Source organism: Chamaea fasciata, unplaced genomic scaffold (assembly GCF_029207755.1).
Source record: "Chamaea fasciata isolate MVZ Bird 193981 ecotype frontalis unplaced genomic scaffold, bChaFas1.0.hap1 SCAF_1, whole genome shotgun sequence".
Taxonomy (NCBI): domain Eukaryota; kingdom Metazoa; phylum Chordata; class Aves; order Passeriformes; family Sylviidae; genus Chamaea; species Chamaea fasciata.
The window spans coordinates 105526367-105546714 of NW_027094086.1; the positions used below are offsets into that span (position 1 = coordinate 105526367).

General features: G+C 36.4%; 1 protein-coding gene across 1 annotated transcript; it reads right to left on the minus strand.

Annotated features, from left to right (window-relative positions):
• Positions 1-6422: 6422 nt before the first annotated feature.
• Positions 6423-20115, minus strand: NME8 (NME/NM23 family member 8). The gene is made up of 11 exons (XM_066189257.1): positions 20083-20115; positions 19932-19989; positions 18360-18436; positions 17023-17115; positions 12827-12972; positions 11336-11514; positions 10102-10246; positions 9198-9302; positions 8394-8545; positions 7241-7385; positions 6423-6645 (listed from the first exon to the last, which is right to left on the minus strand). The coding sequence occupies exons 1-11, from the start codon at positions 20113-20115 to the stop codon at positions 6423-6425; spliced, it is 1356 nt and encodes a 451-aa protein (XP_066045354.1).
• Between the last annotated feature and the right edge of the window lie 233 nt (positions 20116-20348).

Below are 20348 nucleotides of genomic sequence, written 5' to 3' on the forward strand. Positions count from 1 at the left end.
CTGAGATCAAATAAATAAATAAATAAATAAATAATTCAGCCTTGTCCCTATTAATGAGCTTCTCAAAGCAGCTGGCTATCTGCAGTTTTTCTTATCAGAAAGTAACATTTACCATGAAAAGTATGACACAAAAGCAGATGTTTTTATTTATGCAGTAAGTTTACTGACTTAGCATTTTCTGTGTGGGGTATTGGAACAGCAAAGGTAATACAAATCTGATCGACATAAGTCCAAGATGGCATTTGTGCTGTTCCTTCCAAGGTGTACTTGGATGAGCAGCATAGATAACACTTTCTGATTTCAATTTCATGTAACACACAAGAAGATCACTGACATTTAGATCAGAAGAGCTCATGATAGAAGCCTGAAAGACCTTCAAGATTTCCTTCAGGAATAAGGACTAGACTGGGCAATTCTTGTAAAATGAGGATTTTTATAATAGAGAAGTTTTACAACAGAAGAAAAAACAGGAGTTCTGTGTAGATTATCATAAGGAGTAACAATTGGGTCACATCACTATGTTGATCTTTACTATGACAAGAATTCCAATGAAATTTGCATGTGTGAAATTCACAATAGATTACGCTGAAGTGATTTTGGTAGCAGCAGTTATATACTTGGTAATTTGCTCAAGCTAGTTTGAGACATAGATGCCAAGTTACAGTGTTTAAAACAGACAGATGTGTTCAAAGAAAATGGGCTAATAGCATAGAGAATAGTCCATGGGAAAAAAAAAACAAACCTTATATTGTCATTGTTGAGCTTTGAGCAACTGGTTAAAATATACAAAGGTCATCAGTTGAGTGTAGCCTTACTGGTAATTCTGGGCAGGTGCAGTACTTTGTTAACATGGAACACCTGCAGAACTAAATCTAAAATTCATTCCAGGTGCCAGGAATGCTGAGCATATATAGTGTCTATTGACTTTAGTAGGAATGATGTGTGTTTGACATGTCTAAACAAACAGACTACGAGCTTGGATGCTTAAATACAGACTATAGATGGAACCTTAATTGTGTTCAGTGAAATGGAAAAACTGGAATGGAAATCGAAGGAGACAGAATTTCACTTGCAGGTGACTAATTTAGGTGAGTTTGAAAATGCTGACTTAAATAAGCATGATCTAAAAGATCAGTATGATTGGAAAACTTCTCAAATAGTTTTATGTAGTCCGTAGCAGGAGTTCTTAAGATGTGATTACCTATTGATCCCAACTTTAAATACCCCAATAAATGAATATATGGTTAGCCATTAAAAAATGAGCAACAGTCACATCAATGTGATGTTGAAATAACAAATACTGAAGTCATGATATATCACTTAAAGAAATTTTATTGTGAACATAGTCAAATGTGTTTTTTAAATGAAACTTTTGGAACAGCTACCTAGACTCCATGGCAACATCACATTTTATCTTACAACTGTTAAAATCGAACTTTTTTGTCATTTTGTCAGAGGAAAAAATGTACAAATTATTTTCTCCTGAGAGCTGTCACCATTCCTTCTCCAAGTTGCAGTCATTATACTGACCATTCCAGTATGCTGGAACAGACATGGATGCACCAAGCCAGGCGTTTCCAAACTCCTTAACATTTTTATGTATACTCTATGCTGATTAACTTTCAATCTGATATGGTAAAAATATGGAAGAAGGAAAGGCAATAAAACAAAAAGCAGGGGATGTCATAATACAAAGAACAGACATTCAAGGGATAAATTGATAAGGTAGTGTGTTTTTCCAAACCTATTTTTTCCTATATTTTAAGAAGGGTCAACCCAATTTAGCACTAACACAAGTAATTTCATTTTGAAAATGCCCTACAATTATTAACTCCTTGTGACATCAACTGCCAGCTGAATCTAGACCCAGAACATCCGTACCTTCCAGCTTCCCTTCCCTTGGCATGAAATGGATGTTGGAGCAGTTGGGGGCTGTTTGAACAGGCAAATTCTTCCCCAGAGGGTCCAGTCCCCACCTCTGCTCACCTGGCATGTGGCAAAAGGTCAGACTCACCTCTTTTCATGCACATCCATGGCCAGGTGTACCTGTTGCTCTGCTAGTGCACTCCAGCACTTGAGTCATTAAACTTCAATCCAGCAAAGGGGGGCCGATAGCTTGCTGATGGATGAATGTAATTACCATAACTACTTAAAGATGAAAAATTACCAGGCCAAATTCTTGAAGTGTTAAATGGGTTTTTTTTCTCAGTGTTGCAGCTGCCTTCCTACTGAGGGGCTTGGCATTTTTTTTTAATATAAAATAAAAATTGCCTGGAACACCAAACATATGCTTCTAGTGAGTTTCTTACTACCTCCCACACAAATGTGCCCAGTTTAGTTAGAAGTGCCATTCAGTATTTTCACTGAATGTTCTAACCTCAGTTCCAAAAGAATGAAACCTGAAAAAATATTTACTCTAATTGTGAATGATTGGCAGCATTTTAGAAGCTTACTGTAAATGCAAATCAGAACTCTTTTATGAAACACATTTTTAAAAAAACCCATAAATCCCCCTCAACAAGACCTGAATGACCCGGTCACTTCAATTCCGTGTTGCAACTTTTGTCCAGTCAGTGCATATGACTGAGGAATACTTCCTAAGCAAATAAAATGAAGATTTTCCTGTCCAAGTTACTCAAACAGCTCTTAAATTCTTCCATCCAGAATTGTAACCTAGATTCCAAATGAACGAAACCTGAAAAAATATTTACTCCAATTATGCACAACTGACACGTGTTTTGGTTGCACTTAGCAGTTGAATGTAAATGCACATCTGAAAACCTTTCCTCAACCAGATTTTTCTGGTAAACTACATCAGCTACAATTAATTTTGTAAATAAATATAATCCCTCGATATGGGTCAACAAACATTCAAAATTATGTTTCTGTTTATAAATAGCCCCACACCCCAATAACTTGCAAGTCATTAATTTTCATAGAGGTGTATTACTTCTGATTAGAGCTAGCAAAGGCTTTCTGGAAAAATTGCAGCGAATTTCAACTGCTGACACTATATTTCATGTAACATCTCTGAAATTAAACAACAGCCTTATTGGAATGTAAACCAGCATTTCAAACTTGCTTGTTGGATATGCAGTAAATTTGAGGGCTTCCAGGTAATGTATTAATATTAGACTGGTTCCTGCTGCTGCCAAAAGGCTTGTGGATAAACCACTATGGAAATGAGTATAAAGTAAGGGAGGGCAACACTCCTTTTCTCTAGATTGGGATATTAAGATCAAGCCCCAAAAGTACTTAAAATATATCGGGCAGTCTATTTCCACATAGAAGGTTAATGGTTGTATCAGAGTAACCAAGAGATGCCCCACACAGAACATCCTAAGTATTTTGAAAACTTTATTGTTTGTAGATACTCAGAGAACTTTAGTATGTATTTTCTGAGCAAGTTAACCAGAAAGCTGACCATTTGCTCACGAAGAACTGTGGATAAACTGAATAGATACTTGCAAGGTCTGACTTGCCAGTGTAGTTCACTTAGCAGACAGAGTAAAGGAAAAACAGTGCAGTGGTACAGAGCCACAAACTGATTGACTCCATCTTCTTGGCAGGAAAAAAAAGCTTTTTCTCCATTCGTCTTATTTTTTAATGTAGTAATTTAGTACAAAAACTCAGTAAAATCAGACATACTTATTCTTCTAAAACAGTGTTTTAAGATTTATAACCCTCTTGTTTATCATTCTAAACTGAAACAGATCTTTAATATAGTCTTTAGTGTCAGGTTATGATTTCATTAAAGTTCCTAAACAAGGAAATATGTGGTCTGTGGTACAAATAAACATGGCCTGTGGTTCCATTTCTCTCCTGCTGGGGCAAAAATCAGAAGAATAATTATGTTATCTTTTGTTAGTCTTGGAAGAATTATAATCAAATCTTTACACCACCTAATTCTATGATGAACTACAAGATGTTTTCTAAATAAACAGTCGTAAAAGCCACATTCTCTTTTGAACTGGCATTTATATATGAGATAAACTGACAGTCAAACTTTCTGTAAGTTCTATATGCAGCAGTTTTGTGTAAATTTAATTGCAGGAAGATTTTAATCTATGAGACTCCGTGGAGTTTATGTTGTAATGAAGCCCTCCTGCCTCTATGAGTCAAATGATTGCTGATCCCACCAGAAATGTTCAAATTCTTAAATATTGCATCCCTATCAATGTCACAGTAATATAATTTTCAAAGAAGAGTGGATGGCAGTATAAATAATGTGTGCAATATCTGTGGGGCAAGTTAAACTTTTAAAGAGATAAAGCAATCTCTTAAAACACTGACAGTATTTTGATTGCCATTTTTTTGAATGCATGTTTTGATAATTGTAAAAAAGTCTGTTTCTCAAAGGTGTAAAAGCTTTGCAAATCTGAATTGCTTCATCATCTGAATGAAACAGTTATGTTTGATATTTTAAGGGATATCTGTTAAACTTCTCCTTTCCAAAGCTGCTAGACGACTTTAAAATCAAGAACATATTTAGAAGATGAGCGTTAATAAATGAAATGTTTCCACCTTTCAATTTGGGTTTGGATACTTAGGCAAAATGTAGAAAAAACTGTCATAGATCCATGCGTAATATTTCAATGGAATCTACTGGATTGCTTTAATCAAGCACAAAGCAGGGATTGTAATTGACACACATGAATATGGAACCCCAAATAGACAAACCCCTTCAACATCCAATAATTAAACCAACCTGACGAAAATGTTATGTTGTTTAAGAATGATGTGATGCAATATGAAGGATAATGGTTAAGCAAGAGCAATAACTCAATAGAAAAAAATTTCGCCATACTTAAATAGGCAGAGGCAGAGCTACGGTATCCCACAGCAAACTAAAATTTCTCAGACCAGAGCAATAAGTATTCATAACCCCTGTATGATACTTATCAAACGCCTTGGTTGTGAGCTTCCACCAGACATGTTATGGACTCTTAAAAATACATAAAAGTGTTTTGCTGTTTTCAACATTTCTGCTCCTGTCAAAAAATAAACCCACCTAAACTTTCAACTTTGTATTTGTCCCACTGATTGAGAAGTCATTAACTCCAGCAAAGATCTGAGGAAATGAACTGAATTGATATATATGAAATTGCTCTACTCAAGCAATCTACTCTTCTGAAGCTGTTTTTTGGTTTAAAGTACAACATGCCAGCACCCAAAAGACCCAAAGTGCTTAAATAATGCCAGGAAGAACAGTTTTAATGAGTTTTTGAGCTAAAAAAGAAGCCAAAGGACATACAGCAATCCTGAAGTATGTTTCTCAGAACTCACCTCACTGAGGTGGCATATAAATTCTGCACTAATTACAACCTCCTACAGGCTAGTGAACTTCAAGCTGAGTTTGTGGCAGTAAAGAAGCTGTAGGTGAAAATGGGCCACCAGGAGAATGCTCAGTCCAACTTCTGCTGGAGGAATGTCTATAATAACAAATGCCCCATCATAACAGAAATATTTGTTAGGAAGCTCTTTATAGCAGCTACTTGTATTAAATACAATAGGAACAATAAAGAATGTATGAGATGGACTACATTCTTTCTAGACTTCACACTTGAAATCAATGTAAGTAAATTGCTTTATGTGAATGCCTTCCTTTAAAATCTCAACCTTCAACAGACGCAGACAGAAAAAAGTGAGAATACATCAGCTCCAGAATAATATTTGTGTTCTTCATGAAGGCCAGCCAAGTTAGACTGGACAGGATATGAACTCTCTAGTTTGGCAAGGAGGTACATGTCAAGAATAGTTGTTATGTAAGAGCTGGCTTTGTATTTTAGTTCCTCTGATATATTTGAATTAAATAAATGGACTGGAAAGGACCTTTTAGTTTATTATCCTACTTGTGACAGTAATCATTAGAAGATATTTAGGAAAAGGATAAATAAACAATGCAAATGTTTTTCAGAACCCTGAGGGAACCAATAGAACTTAATAGCCCAGTGCAGTCTCACCTGGAATGCACACGTATACAGCTGGCCAGTGGGCCCAGCAGCCCCATTTGGCTCACATTTGGAACTGCAGAACTCGATCTACATCACAGTGAATGTGCCATTAACAGTGTCTTAATCACCTTCCTTGACCCTTGTCCTTCCTTGTTCTTTTTAAGGTAGGTATACACAAAACACTTTAGTATTCTGGAACTATTGAAAAGGCATAAATTTGTTAAAATGATAATAGAAGAAGCATCTACTAAGCATACACAAAGAAACCATTACTAATGTCAAACTCCTAGCAGGCCCTGCATCAATATGTTTTGCAATATGCAAAAGCTGCTAACAAAATTGTCCAACTAAAATTGGGTGAGTAGGAAGAAAACTAAATGTGTTTATGTAGTCTTAAATATAGTGATTAGGTAGACAAATACATCTAATCACATGAATATCAATTTTCAGAAACTGTATCTTAATTGTTTAGTCTGCATCCAGCCCTCCAAATAAAAACCGAATGCTTCTCACTGCGTGTTCTATATTAGATGATCCATGAACAGCATTAGACAAAATATCATGTGCAAACTGTGCGCGAATTGATTCAGGACAGGTCTTCTTTGCCTCTTCTGGATCAGCTGGGCCCATTAGATTCCTCCACTCTTCCACAGCATTTTCCTTTGATAAGACCATTATCACTGATGGACCCCTGTAAAATCAATATACAGAAGCTTTTACACTATTCTGATGCTTCTGAGATGCAGACTTAGTTTTAGTGGTCAGAGGTATCATGAAATGTTATATTAAGCATTGAACTATCTTAATTTTATTAAGCTGCCTAAATATTAAGATTTGTTTCCGCATGTTTTGTTTAAGGAAAAATCTCATATTTGAAAGTGAAAGAGATTATGATGATCAGGTATTTGGATTTCGACTTCTTGTCCTAAAGACATTCTCGCCCAATAATTTCTGAAGCAAGACAATACATACTGTTTTTCAATCAGCTATACTAACAATATCATGAGGAAGATATTTGTCCTGCATGAGGAGGAAAAGGATCACAATTGAAAGCGGTTCCTTTTTAGGGAAAATAAAATCCCAAATAAAATACCATTAAGGTTGAAAAGAGTTGTAAATCTCCCTTTTGAAAGAAGAGTATTCTGTGCTAGAAGCCACTAAACCTGCCAGAAAGAGTGACAGGTTGTAAAATCCTTGCGCCAGTTATGGTGTAGCATGTTTTGTTGGCACTGTAGAAAGTGTGATGTCTACTTATATACCTCAGTACTTTAAACCAAGACACTTACTGTGTCATACAATTCACCAACTCTTCAAAAAAGGGTTTTCCTTTGTGATCCTTGTAAAACTGTTCAGCCATTTCACGAGTTAAAGCTTGTTCTTTTACCCTTGAGATGCTAAATCCAGCATCTTTAACTTTTTTTATAATTTCATCTAGGAGAATTACAGACAAGATAATTTTTGGTTGAAATGGTTTGGATGCAAAAAATGCAAATCCCATACACCCAAACTTTAAAAGTTTCAGAAAATACTAGATGACTTTTTCTAAAACAATCACCAATAGCTATTAGAATTCTTCTTACAATATCAAACCAAATATGGACAACATAAAAACCCACTTCAACAGTCCTCTAAAATAGGCAGAAACCATTGTCACTGTATTTTCCATCTTGATGCACCTATCAAACCCAGATTTTAATTAACTATGCCAATAGCATTCACTGTTATTTCTCACATTGAACAGAATGTGGACTGTAGTTGTAGTGCTGTGTCAAACATCACCTGGCCAGCCAAAATCAATGTGGATTGTCACAAGAGGGGAAGATTGACTCACAAAGGCCAATGATGAATTAGCATTAGAAAGACTACTGAAATTTGTTGTAACAGAATAGAATGATGCTATGTAAGGAGTCTAGGTAGAGGATTTTTAGAGTGGCAGCAAACATCCTTAGGGCAAGATTCTGAACTGTACTTAGTACTCTTTTTATTTTGATTTTTTTCTCCTTATTCCTTTAGACTACAGTAACTTAAACCAAGGATGGGAATGTATTTAACTGAGCAATGACCCCTTTTGAGTCAGTAGAGATACTGTCTGAAATAAGTAATACAAATTTGGCAAGTATCTCTCCTTTGACTAATAAAGGTGCTGGGCAAGTAGTCTGCAGAAGTGCCTGGCCCTTAACTTAGCAAGGAGCTCTATTTCTTCAATTCACCACTATTCTAGTAAAGAAAAACATAGAGGCAGCTTAAGCAAAAGAAATGTCACGTTTGAGATCTCGATCTTAATTATGCAAGCTGTGTAAAACCATTTCTCTGCACAGAAAATGTACTTCAGAGAATCAGAAGAATGCATTTGATGTGACTTACTGCAGTGTGCATTGCTAATCTTTTGTAGAAACGGTTACATCACTAGATATAGCCCATACTTTCTAAACTCCTCACCTTTATGAGTCTTAGCAGCCTCAGGTTTGATTAATGCAAAGGTTTGTTCCTCAGGGAAGAAGAACTCTAGTTCCTTCTGAGCATCGGTAAGTGAAGAACTGCCGTGCAGCTGATTGATAGGTACATTTTCAATTGCATACTGTGCACGCAAACTAAGAGTCATTAAAAGAGTGATGTTACTTAAAAGCATAGCCATTTTGAGCTCTGAACTATAATTAGTCTTCACTCAGGGGATATAAATTAGTGTTGATCTGAAAATCTGAAATATGAACACCCTCCCTCCCAACAGTCGTGCTGTTATATTTCCAAGAAATACCACTTATTTCTTAATGACATGGCACTTCTGTCAGCAGCAGGTAAGATGATACCATTGCAGTTTCCTAGAGCAATGTTATAAGCAGAACTCAGGTAAATATTCTACTGATGCAAAGTTTTCAATAAGCTACAAGAAAATCTTAGTGGTATTTCAAGAAAAAATAATGGTGGTATTTCAAGACCCCCCCACCATTAAGAATAGGTATTACCAAAATTTTTTCTCTGACTCAAGAGTTCCCCTTTCACTTCATTGCACTTTTTAAAACTCAGCTTTTAATTCTAATTTTAATTTAATTAGCAGCCATTATATCGCAAAAAATGCTGCAGTTCCTGTATGTAATGCACTACTACTTCCAAGAAAACTGCAGAAATGCATATCTGTTTCCAGATGATGGCACTATAGTTCCACTAGTTGGAATGTGGAATGAGATGAAGAATGTGAAAGTAGGTTGGAAACTGTGAATGATGGTTTACTTCTGTGACTATTACCTCTCTGGATTTTCCTTAGCCTCTTCAAGAGTCTTTGGGCCTAGTAAACCTCTCCAGTGTGATACAGCATTTTCTCGTGTTAGAGCCAATACAAGAGTTGGACCACTGTACAAGTGGAAAAGTAGCATTAAAAAAAGCAATTAAACTCTTGGAACTTCTAAAAAGTAATTTGATTATATATAGCCCAGACTAGGAAAATGAGCCCCAGTATTGGAGGACCTTAAAACTTATCTGATTGTTTAAACAGGTACAGGCTGATGAAGCCTTATGGGACTTAAATATGAGTGTAAATTGCAAAGTTATTGTGTTTTGTCACAATGGCAAGACAGAGAAAGACTGATTATGCCCCAACCATGTCATAACTTCATATGAAGAGAATATCCAAACATGTATATACCCCAAGGCATCCAAGCACACAGTCCGGTTGAAGATTTCAGAGCTCTCCTACAGACAACCTAAATGCAGCCGTTACAGAGCAGACCTAGACTGTTTTCACTCAAATCAGTGGACTTGGCCACTGAGACATCATACATACTGCCATATAGAGTAGCTAGTAACTTTTAAAAACTTGATTTTTTAAATTTGTTGTGCTTGGAAATTATTCCATTCATCTGAAGTTATCTGTTCCTGTTTTGTCTTTTACTAAACTTTTAGACATGTGTATCTTGCAGCCATGTGTTGTCCAGGAAGTGTTCAACACCAGATTGGATGGGACTCTGAGCAACCTATTCAGGTGGAAGGTGTCCCTGCCCATGGGAGGGGGTTGGAACTAGGTGGGCAATAATAATCCCTTCCAACCCAAACATTCTGTGAGTCTATGATTCAATAATTATTTAATGTGAAAATTTCAGTTTTATCTGATTCTATATAGACTCTACAGATTTACATTCTCCATTCAACATACCTGGTCATTTGCTCTAGAAGGACCAGGAAGTAGTCTTGACCTACATGCTCTTTGTAAAACAAACGTACTTGTTCCTCAGATAGAATTATTTCTTTCTGCATTGCTATTTGGAAACCGTCATCCTTTATCCTTTGCAGGATGGATTCTGTTAAATATATTGAAGTAATGCTAAATTGCCATGCATCTATTCATTTACACACTTGTAGAGAAATGACATAGATTTTTCAATGACAATGTTAAATTTTTTATAGGTGAATTTGTTTCCTAACTAAAGAACAGGAAACTAATTTAAAGCAACTGCTAGGAGGCATCACTAATTGCCTGGACACCCAGAAAACTGATCCTCATTGTCTTTAGACTTTCTCTTGCTTAAAAAAACCTCAGTAGGAATTCCTGACTGATAAATATGATACATGTTACTACCATCAAAAGAAGGTCTAAGGAATTTGAATAGGTGAAAACAAAGTCTTACAAGACCACATGTGTAAATAAGCAGTATTTGGCACAAGTCAAAATTACCTACAAAATTAATGTGTAATTACGTAACTACAGAACTGCTGCTCTAAGTAACGTGCTAGACAACCATAAGGAAAATAAATTCACAAGGAAAGATAAAAATTGTAGTCTTTCAGCTCTCCACACATAAATTTGCTCAAGTACAGGGATTGTCAAGCTAGAAATAAAAATACTATCTGAAATATAGGAAGAAAAGTAAATATATGTCTGAGAAGAAAAGTAAACTTGTTTGGATGAAGCTTCATGTAATGGGGTAGATTTTTTGATTTAATCTGTATAAAAATGCTGTCTGTTTAGAGCTGCCTTTGAGCAGCACTGCCTCATGCAGCATAGACCATCTTGGACTGGATATTTTTCCCCTTGCCATTGATCTATCTTGAGCCTGCTATTCAATATCAGCTACTTTATTATGGTGAGAAATCCAGTCCCCTATACTAAATTTGAAAATATGAACATATCTGAGAGGTCTTCTAGAAATATTCCGTGTACAGAATTTCTTGAAAAATTAACCAAAGGAACAAAATATCATTGACATTTGCATTCTCAATATTTGAAAAACATTAACCTCATAACTTCATTCCAGACAAAGATTACTGCTGGCCTAATGCTGGAAAGATAGTATAACCTTTAAAAGTTTTGCTAATTGAGTTAGAATTTATAATTCAAAATTGAGAGTATTTATATACCCTTGATAGAAAATACAGTTATTAACGCTTACCTCGCCTTTCCTTCAAGAGATTAGGTCTAATTATGGCCAAAGTCCTTTCAATGTGATGTTCTGCCTCACTTGCATGAAAATTTGGAAAAAAGAAGGCAAGCTGTCTGCTGGCATCTTCAACACTGTCTTGCACATCACATATATTTACCAGACTCTCAGGTTTTGTGAGTCCTGGCAACCTGATGAAACATTAAGTAATGCAGTATTTAAGTCACTGCTTAGTGTTAACAAGCTGACTTTTGAAGATGTACTTTCTTAAAAATTTATTGAAACATAAGAATAAAATGCAAAACTAAGTTTTTATTAAATTCAGATTCATGAGTATAGTAACATTTCTGGGAAGAGAATTATTAATCTTCTCAAAAAGTGCCTGATTATGTGCTCTGAAGGAGAAATCTCAGCCAGGCTGCTTTAACAATTCCCCTCTAGCTTATCCAAAATAGTTTCTCTGTTTCATGAGACAGAATTACCATTGACAAGAGTACAGTGTATAATGAATGATCAATAGAAGTCTTGTGCTTAATTCATGTACTACATGATCATAAAAAAGATAGTACTACAGAGTTGTTGATAACAGAGACATTTCTAATTGTTTCTTCTTGCCTGTTTGTTTAGCTGTGTAAATCAAGTCCCTCTTGGCCACTTGTAGAAAATGCAGAATTCCCCAGCTGTACTAAATTAATGGAGAAAGGGATGCAGCAGGCATTGACAAAAATGTCAATTACTATAACAAATTCATTTTCAGACACAGCATTTAAGCTCATGTTGCTTTAAGTAAATGTCTTTTCTAAATATAAAACCTGATCTGATATTTGAATTTTTGTGAATACTCTATTTTCTGAGGCTGCGTGTACAACTATCATCCTTAAAATCCTTTACAAACCCTTGGCATAGAAGAAAAACACTCATTTCAAGATACCATGGTTGTGAACAGATAATTCTTACAAATTTTTTGATATCTTGAAGCAGGGTGGGGACACAAACCCCAGTGTGGGGACACAAACCCTTCCGCTTCTCTGCTGGCTTTTACAATGTTCCCAGGGAGAAGCGCATACCTCAGGTGTGCCCTGTTCTGCCCTAGGCCATACCTACAGCTTCCCAAGAAACATAGGGGCAAACATGGGAAAGAGTGCAACCTTCAGTTGGCAGTGCAGGCAGTCTCCTGACATGGGTGAACTAGAATTGCAAGGACTACATCAGCTTTGAAGTGTATCATTGTTCCTGTTGTTCTGAGAACCCACTGAAGATGAGTTCAAAGAGATCAATGACCTTGGCTTGTCATCTTTAACTAGGAAGCAAGAAATTTCTGAATTCCCACAAGAACTGGGGTTGCATCTCTAGTGGTGGTACCATGAAGGACTAGGTGACGAACTCTGCCTGCTCCCTGGACCTACACACATGGGCACATCTCTGTAGGAATATACCTTGGTTTATGGCTTGCTTTTGAACACTTTGACTAAATCACAGATGCACATTTTCACTGGTACTTACTTGACTTTCTCCTCAGGCTCACCAGAGTAACTTGTTTTGCGCAGGTCTTTCCAATGAGGAATAGCATCAGTTGCTTCTTTTTTAGTGATTATCAAAACTTGGCACGGTCCAGTCATCATGAATTGAACAAATGCATCAAAGTCAGGCTAAAAAACATAATTTCCCCCACTATGAATTGCAGGAATTCTGAGTTTGTCATCAGAAATAAGAAAATTATGCTTTTAAAGTAACTCATGCATTACTGTTCCAAACTGGCATTCACATGCATTCCTCAGAACTCTGATGGATTGTTTGGGAAATTTTTTGATCAATCATTTGAGACATTCTCAAATGTCTAAAAAAAGTAAATTGAGATAAAAAAAGTCATGTAACTACTTTAAACAAGTAGTTCAAGCAACTAGAGTTGTTTAAACCAAGTAGTTTAAACAACTAGATGTTCTTCCAGGTTAAAATGCAAATGACAAGAATGAAGAAATTTATCTAGCAATTCAGTGTGATCACATGCTGTGCTTGTAGTACAGCATGTAGTGTGACATAAGAAACTGCAATACAGTTCCATGAATAATTTTTGAAACTAAAAGCCATGTAATTGCCAATAAATATATAACACTGAGCTGTTTGCAAGACGTTTGTAGGGTTTCCCTTCATGTGCTTTCCTATGTGTTTTTCACTTCAGTTTCAACTTTCAATCCTGTGAAAGTGCATTTCCATCAGAAAAAATAACTTTTGAAGCTTGTGGTGTGAGTTTTTAATTATTTTTATTTTTTTATAATTTTTTTTTTTTTTTAGTATGTGACCTTTTTTTTGGGCATATCTGTTCTTCTTTTAAATATTTGACTAAAGCTGTACCAGTCAGCATCACGTCATTTCATATGATAGTTTTTTCCTTTAGTAATATGAGGATGAAGTATTCACTTCATTCACTTCATCTGTATTCTTTCAATTCATTGCTTTTCTCTTTCAATCGTCTTCATATCTATGCATATTCTTAACCCATTTCCCAAGATGAACAAACTTGGAGGAAACAAGATTAAGTACAAAAAATGTTCAGTATAGTGCATAAAGTGTGTCTTTATACTGTGGTGGCTTCAAAAGTACTCTTGCTTATGTTAGAATTATCTGTAGCTGTTAATTTTGGCTGTCCTGGATCTTCTTCCTGGAGCTTCATCATTAAAAAGAAATGATTTTTGCTTCCAGTTTGATCTGAAGGCCTATCACCTTGAGTCTCCATTCCCATGTAAAAGGCAGACTCCAGGAATTCAGCAAGATTGTGGAGTATTAAATCAGGAATAACTTTGCCCACTGAGCACAAAGGAATCAATATGTTTTAAAAAAAATATTTTTCAGCTTAAAATTAAACTTAAAGAATGCCAGATAATTGGCCTCTCAATATGCATAGGGCTCTCTGGAACCATATAGTTCATAGCAGTTTTATTTTTCTTCTGTCCTAATGTTGGTAGGGATCTGCTATGGTGTAATAGTGTTTTTTCCCGCTCTCCGCAAGATTTGAAAAGTCATGGCGCAGTCCCAGATGACTGAAAAATAGGGAAACATTGTATACATCTTTTCAAGGGTGTTAAGGAGGACCCCAGGAACTACTGGCCTATCAAGCCTCACCTCTGTGCCTGAGAAGGTCATGAAACAGATCCTCCAAGAAGCTGTGCTAAGGCTCATGGAGGACAAGGAAGTGATTTGGGACAGCCAGCACTGCTTCACCAAGGTCAAGTCCTTCCTGACCAACCCTGTGGCCTTCTACAATGGAGTGACTTCATCGTGGACAGGGGAGGAGCTACAGATGTCATTTCTCTGGACTTCTGTAAAGTCCTTGACATGGTACCCCACAACATCCTTCACTCTGAAATGGAGAGAAATGGTTTTGGTAGATAAGGAGTCGGTTGGACAGTTGCATCCAGAGGGTAGTGGTCAGAGGCTTGGAGTCCCAATGGACATCAGTAACAATTGGGGTCCTCCAGTGTTCATACTGGGGGCCAGTGTGGTTTAGTATCTTCATAAATGACATAGGTGAAGGGCTGAGTGCACCCACAGCAAGTTTGCAGATGGCACCAAGCTGACTCAGCCAAAGGACAGGATGCCATCCAGAGGAACCTGCACAAGGAGGGGGCCCATGAGCATTGGGCATTAACAAGACCAAGCACAAGGTGCTGCACCTGCTCAGGACAGCCCCCAGTGTCAGCACAGGCTGGGGCATGAACAGATTGAGAACAGCCCTGGGGAGAAGGACATGGGGGTGCTGGTGTATGAGGGGCTGGACATGAGCCAGGAATGTGCACTTGCTGCCCAGAAAGCCAAACGTGTCCTGGGCTGCATCCAAAGCAGCATGACCAGCAGGGTGAGGGAGGGGATTCTGCCCCTCTGCTCTGCTCTGGTGAGACCCCACCTGCAGTGCTGCATCCAGCTCTGGGGACCCAGCACAGTAGGGACATGGAACTGTTGGAGCAAGTCCGGAGGAGGCAACCAAGGCAGTTGGAGGGATGGAGCAGCTCTTCTATGAGGGAAGACTGAGAAAATTGGGATTGTTTGGCCTGCAGAAGAGAAGGCTCTGGGGCCACCTAATTGCAGCCTTCTAGTACCTGAAGGGAGCCTACAAAAAAGATGGAGAGGGACTATTTACAAGAGCATGTAGTGACAGGACAAGAGAAGATGGCTTTGCTTTGAAAGAGAGTAGATTTAGATCACAAGAAATTCTTTACTGTGAAGGTGATAAGGAATAGGAATAGGTTGCTCAGAGAAGTTGTGGATGTTTCATCCCTGGAGCTGTGTTCAAGGCCAGGCTGGATGGGGCCCTGAGCAACCTGTTCTAGTGGAAGGTGTCACTACCCTTGGAACCAGATGATCTTTAAGGTCCTCTCCAGCCCCAGCCATTCTGTGATTCTATGATTCAATAATATATCAAACATTGTATGGTTTGTTTGTCTTTGTTCTTCCCATGTCTACCTCTACACTTAGCTAGTCTCAAATTTGGCTGCTATTCCCATGAAGACAAATTTACCTCTGTTTCAAAACTGCCTCTGTCTAACCTACAATCCCAGCTTTGCTAAAACCAAGCTCTTCATAGTTTTTTACAAGATGTCCCTGTTACTTCTTTTCTAAGCCATAGTGCAGCCATCTAGTGACTGCTATCAGTTTTCGTTTTTCCCTCTGACTTAGTAGGAGCCATCTCATCTACTCCTATTCATTTGGAATGCCACAGGAACACCTTCCCACCTTCTCCTTCAGATTAGGCAAACACTTCCATTGCTCCCTCTAATAATATCAAACAAACAATTTGTCTGCATATAGTTCCAGCCTCTATCTTAGACACATAGCAGAAGGAATAAATATTTGCTAAGCAACTTCATTTTTTTTGTCTCAGATCCTACTGAAGAGTTAATTTTAGCTATCACACTGCTGGAAAATATGACCATATCCAGGTGCTAGCTTGCTAGACCACTGCCATTTAATGGTGGGCAGCCTAATTTAATTATTTTCTTGAACTTTATGTATGTCTTTAGTTAGTTTTGTCCCCTAATATAGGACAAGGCACAAAAAAGTAGATTTTGGCTGAGATGCTTTCCCTTTCTGCCTGTGCACATATTTATTCCCAGAACTAACCCATGATAAAATCTGGGAAGAAATAAAAAATGCAATATGTGTTATCACTTATTTTCTGGCTGGAAAAATATATGTCAAATAGATACACACTGTCACATAGATGACGCTGGATTTTGGGTTTGTGCCACATTTCGGCACCTAATAGCCAAGGTCGAGTAATTGCAGAAATAATCTACACAGCACTCTAATTTTCTTTCCTACAAAGGTCACTGGACCTGTCATGACACATTTTAAAATCAGTATAATTTTATTTGGATAAATAGTGTTATAAATTTAGCTCTATCCATTTAGATCCATCTAAGGATCATGCACATTTAGATAACAGAAAAAAGAACTCAATCTTTTGGAGGTCAGTTTAAATCTAATTGGAAGTCAGTTTAAATTGGGTGGAATATTAGATTGCTACATTATGATATTTATATGAGTCAGTGAAAGAAAACAGAGAGAGAATATCTCTTTCTTTATGTACATTAATTCAGTTTTCAATATACTTAAAATTTACCATATGGAGTTTTTCAGGCACATCTAATAACAATTATATGTTTTACCTGTTCCTTTCATTTAGGTTTTTAGTTTGTTTTTACCTCTTCTTTATTCTGGGCATAAAATACTCTGATTTGCTCTTCAGTAAGCATTCTCTCCTCATCTGCTTTAATGTCAAATCCTGCATCTTTAATCTGCAATTATTCAGTTATTACTCATGGGCATTTGAAAATGGACACACACAAAATCATATGTTATTGTAAATCTAAAGATTCATTGGTTTTGGAAGCTCCTTTAAATTTAAAATTCTCTGAAATATTCAAAATATAACTGCTATCTTTGCCTAAACTGGACTTCCAGCCTTTCAAAGCACTTCACTAAATTTGAGATTACAATAACCCCTAAGTTAATGTTTGAGAAAAAACATAATGAAGTTCAATGTATGTAGTACATTCATTCAATAGTTAATAATCCCTTTTATTTCACATTGAATAATTCTTTGGATCACTGTGCGTTGTTAACATGCAACTTCTGTTGCAAACTATTATAAATTATATTCATAATAAATTCACATAAATACGCACTTGTTAGCAGTTGTTGTATTAGGCTAAACTACTTGGCTTTAGGGACAGCAAATAAAGAAAAATCTACTTTATGATTTTCTGTTTTAAACTCGGTTACTGCACTAAATGTAAGCATTTCTGACTGATGCACACATATGGCTTGCATCAAAGTTCACAGTCCATTGGGATGAGGTATGTACCATATACTGATATTTTACCAGCAAAGGCAGTATCCAGCCCCAGTACTGATGATACACCAATACTGATGATACGGATGATACCTGTGTACCAGCACTCTGCCCCTGTGGTGCTGCTGTGTGTTTTCAGCCTGCCTGACAACGCTGACTGTGGAACCCGTGTTGGAAAACACACCTTATGAGCCAAGTCGCAGCTGCTCCAGCTAAATTGTTTTCAAGCACTGCCTTTTTTTTTTTTTTTTACTTTTTCTACACTGAGCTACCTTTCTTTCCAGCTAAGCTAGAGTAATTGCAGAAACAACATATAGCACTCTGATTCCCTTTCCTGCAAAGGTCACTGTCCCTGTCATAACGTCATAACGCTTTTTAAAATTATTTTCATTCAGTCTTGATATAAATTGTTGTAAGGTGCTTTTTTTTTTTTTTTTTTTTTTGTAACAGAAGCAATGTGAATCAATGTCTAACCTCGGCTGGCATAGAATATTAAAGCAATAATATAAATTTGAATGTCAGATTATTTCAGGTAAAAATTATCATGCTTTTATTATCCTTAGCAGAGAAGCTTTATCAGATTCCATTCCAAAGTCTGGGCATAAATTAGGATCTACTTAACCTTACATTTTGCTATTATGCCTCTTAAATAAATAGAATGAATTAATATCTTAAAATTCTCTCTACCTTCTTTTTAATTTCTTCTACATGTCCTGCTAAGACATCATCAGGTTTTATAATTCCAACAGCATAAGTGAGTACTTCTGAAAAAGGGAAAAAATATTGTGCTAAGTAATGCATTCATCAAAATAAAGGGAATCATCTTTACTGGACCTGAAGTTTACAGTTACGGATTTGACTGTAACTCAATCAGATCCCAAAAACTGTAGAAGAATTTAAGATAGTGATAATGGAAACATCAGACTACTACTTATTACCAGTACTAGAAACACTTAAGCAACTTCCTATGTTAAGGAAAATATTACCACCAAATGTTAGTGTAATACAGTGTCTGAGAGATCCCCTAACCTGAAGCTGAACCTGAGCTAAAGCTCTGTTTTCTGATTTTCTATCATGTTTAGGTTTTGGGGATTAGTGTGAAGTCTGTAGATAATTGCTAAATTACAATACTGTACTTCTAGGTCTCACAGAGTTTATGAGAAAAAATATATGCTAAAACTGAGGTCAGGAATATATCAGTTGAACCATATAATTAAAAAAAACAAAATGAAACAACACCAAAACATGAAGAGGAAGAAAGAGAGATGACATGACTGTGATCTAATGCCTTTCACAGGGAAAAAAAAAGCCAGATCAAGAAGAAAGAGAGGATGGAGAAGTTTGTCCCATCTCGGGGTTGTAGAATGGCATTCTCTGCATAGATGAAGCAGTAGGAACATTCAGTAGCCGCAGATAACAAGAAAAATAGAAAAGATGTAGGTCTCAGCTAATGACAAACCTGAGATAAATCTCAGACAGGACTTTTAAACAGGATGGTGCTTATTTAATTTCAATTACTTCTGACATTGGAAACTTACTTCTGAATACTATTTGAGATGATTAATCCAAATAGTAACTTTTTTCCCATATTCCTTTTCCTTTTATTTTCTCTTCTTCTTTTCCCACTGTTGCTTTTCATTCTTATCTAGACATTTAGTCTACAGGATTTTCACCTCCCTGAGCCTTTGCCTATTACTATCCCTCTGTAGATGTGATCCCATTACAGATTTGTTCCTTCTACCCAAAAACAGTTCCTAGGAGACATAGGAGACATAGGAGACATAGTTATTGGACTAAGTGAACTGAAAACTGGGAAAAATTAATGTCATAGAATGTGCACTCCCTAGAGTGCTGCAGTATTAACTCAGTCTGTGTAAGATTTTACACACAGAAGCTTCCAACTCTCTGCCATGGAGAATACCATTTTAGAAAGGTATTTTCTAAATAATGGTGTATAGCACTATATAAAAATAAAATTTAGATAAATAAGATTTTGATGAGTATTTGTCATATAAGATACTGTGTATTCATAATTGTAATATATGAACTTAAAAGTATTTTCCAGCTGAAAGAATTTCATTTCATGATTCAATGACTCTATTATATGCATTTATAAATACATATTAATATAGCCTTTCTTTAAAAGATATAGCACTAGTCTTTTAGAGTATTAAAGAAAATACATGAGAACCTGCACCATATGTCCATACGAACCATATGTCCATGAAAGTTTAAAAAGAAAATATCAGCTGTTATTACCTACTATACCATTTGTCAGCAGCATTTCATCCCATTGGTTTTGATCACTTATTATGGTCTGAAACAAAATTAATTAACATTTTAACATTCTAAAAAGGCAGAAAAAGCATCTATTTCCCTCTAAAGTTGTTTAAGCAATTAGGATTTTTACCTGGATCTGGATTTCTTTCTTCTTGCCTGCCATTTCCCTGTGATTATAGAAATATATTAAAATCCAAAGCATTTTTAAAGTTTTTTAAAAGACCATGTGACATACAGAACTGATTTTTATGGTTCACAAAGTATCACTGCCTTCTGATTCCCTTAGTAATTAACTCAACTGAAGCCCTTACAATTATGGTAGTTAATCCTCCACTTTGGAATTCTGTGAAGAAACATTCAACGTGTTAGCAAAACCCACATGGCACAAGAAAAAGA

Coding starts and splice junctions, on each gene's coding strand:
- NME8 (XM_066189257.1), bottom strand. CDS start 20,115: ATGGCAGGCAAGAAGAAAGAAATCCAGATCCAG. Junction 19,990..20,082: donor AGAAAGAAATCCAGATCCAG/GTAAAAATCCTA, acceptor ATTTTGTTTCAG/ACCATAATAAGTGATCAAAA. Junction 10,247..11,335: donor TCTCTTGAAGGAAAGGCGAG/GTAAGCGTTAAT, acceptor TATATTTAACAG/AATCCATCCTGCAAAGGATA.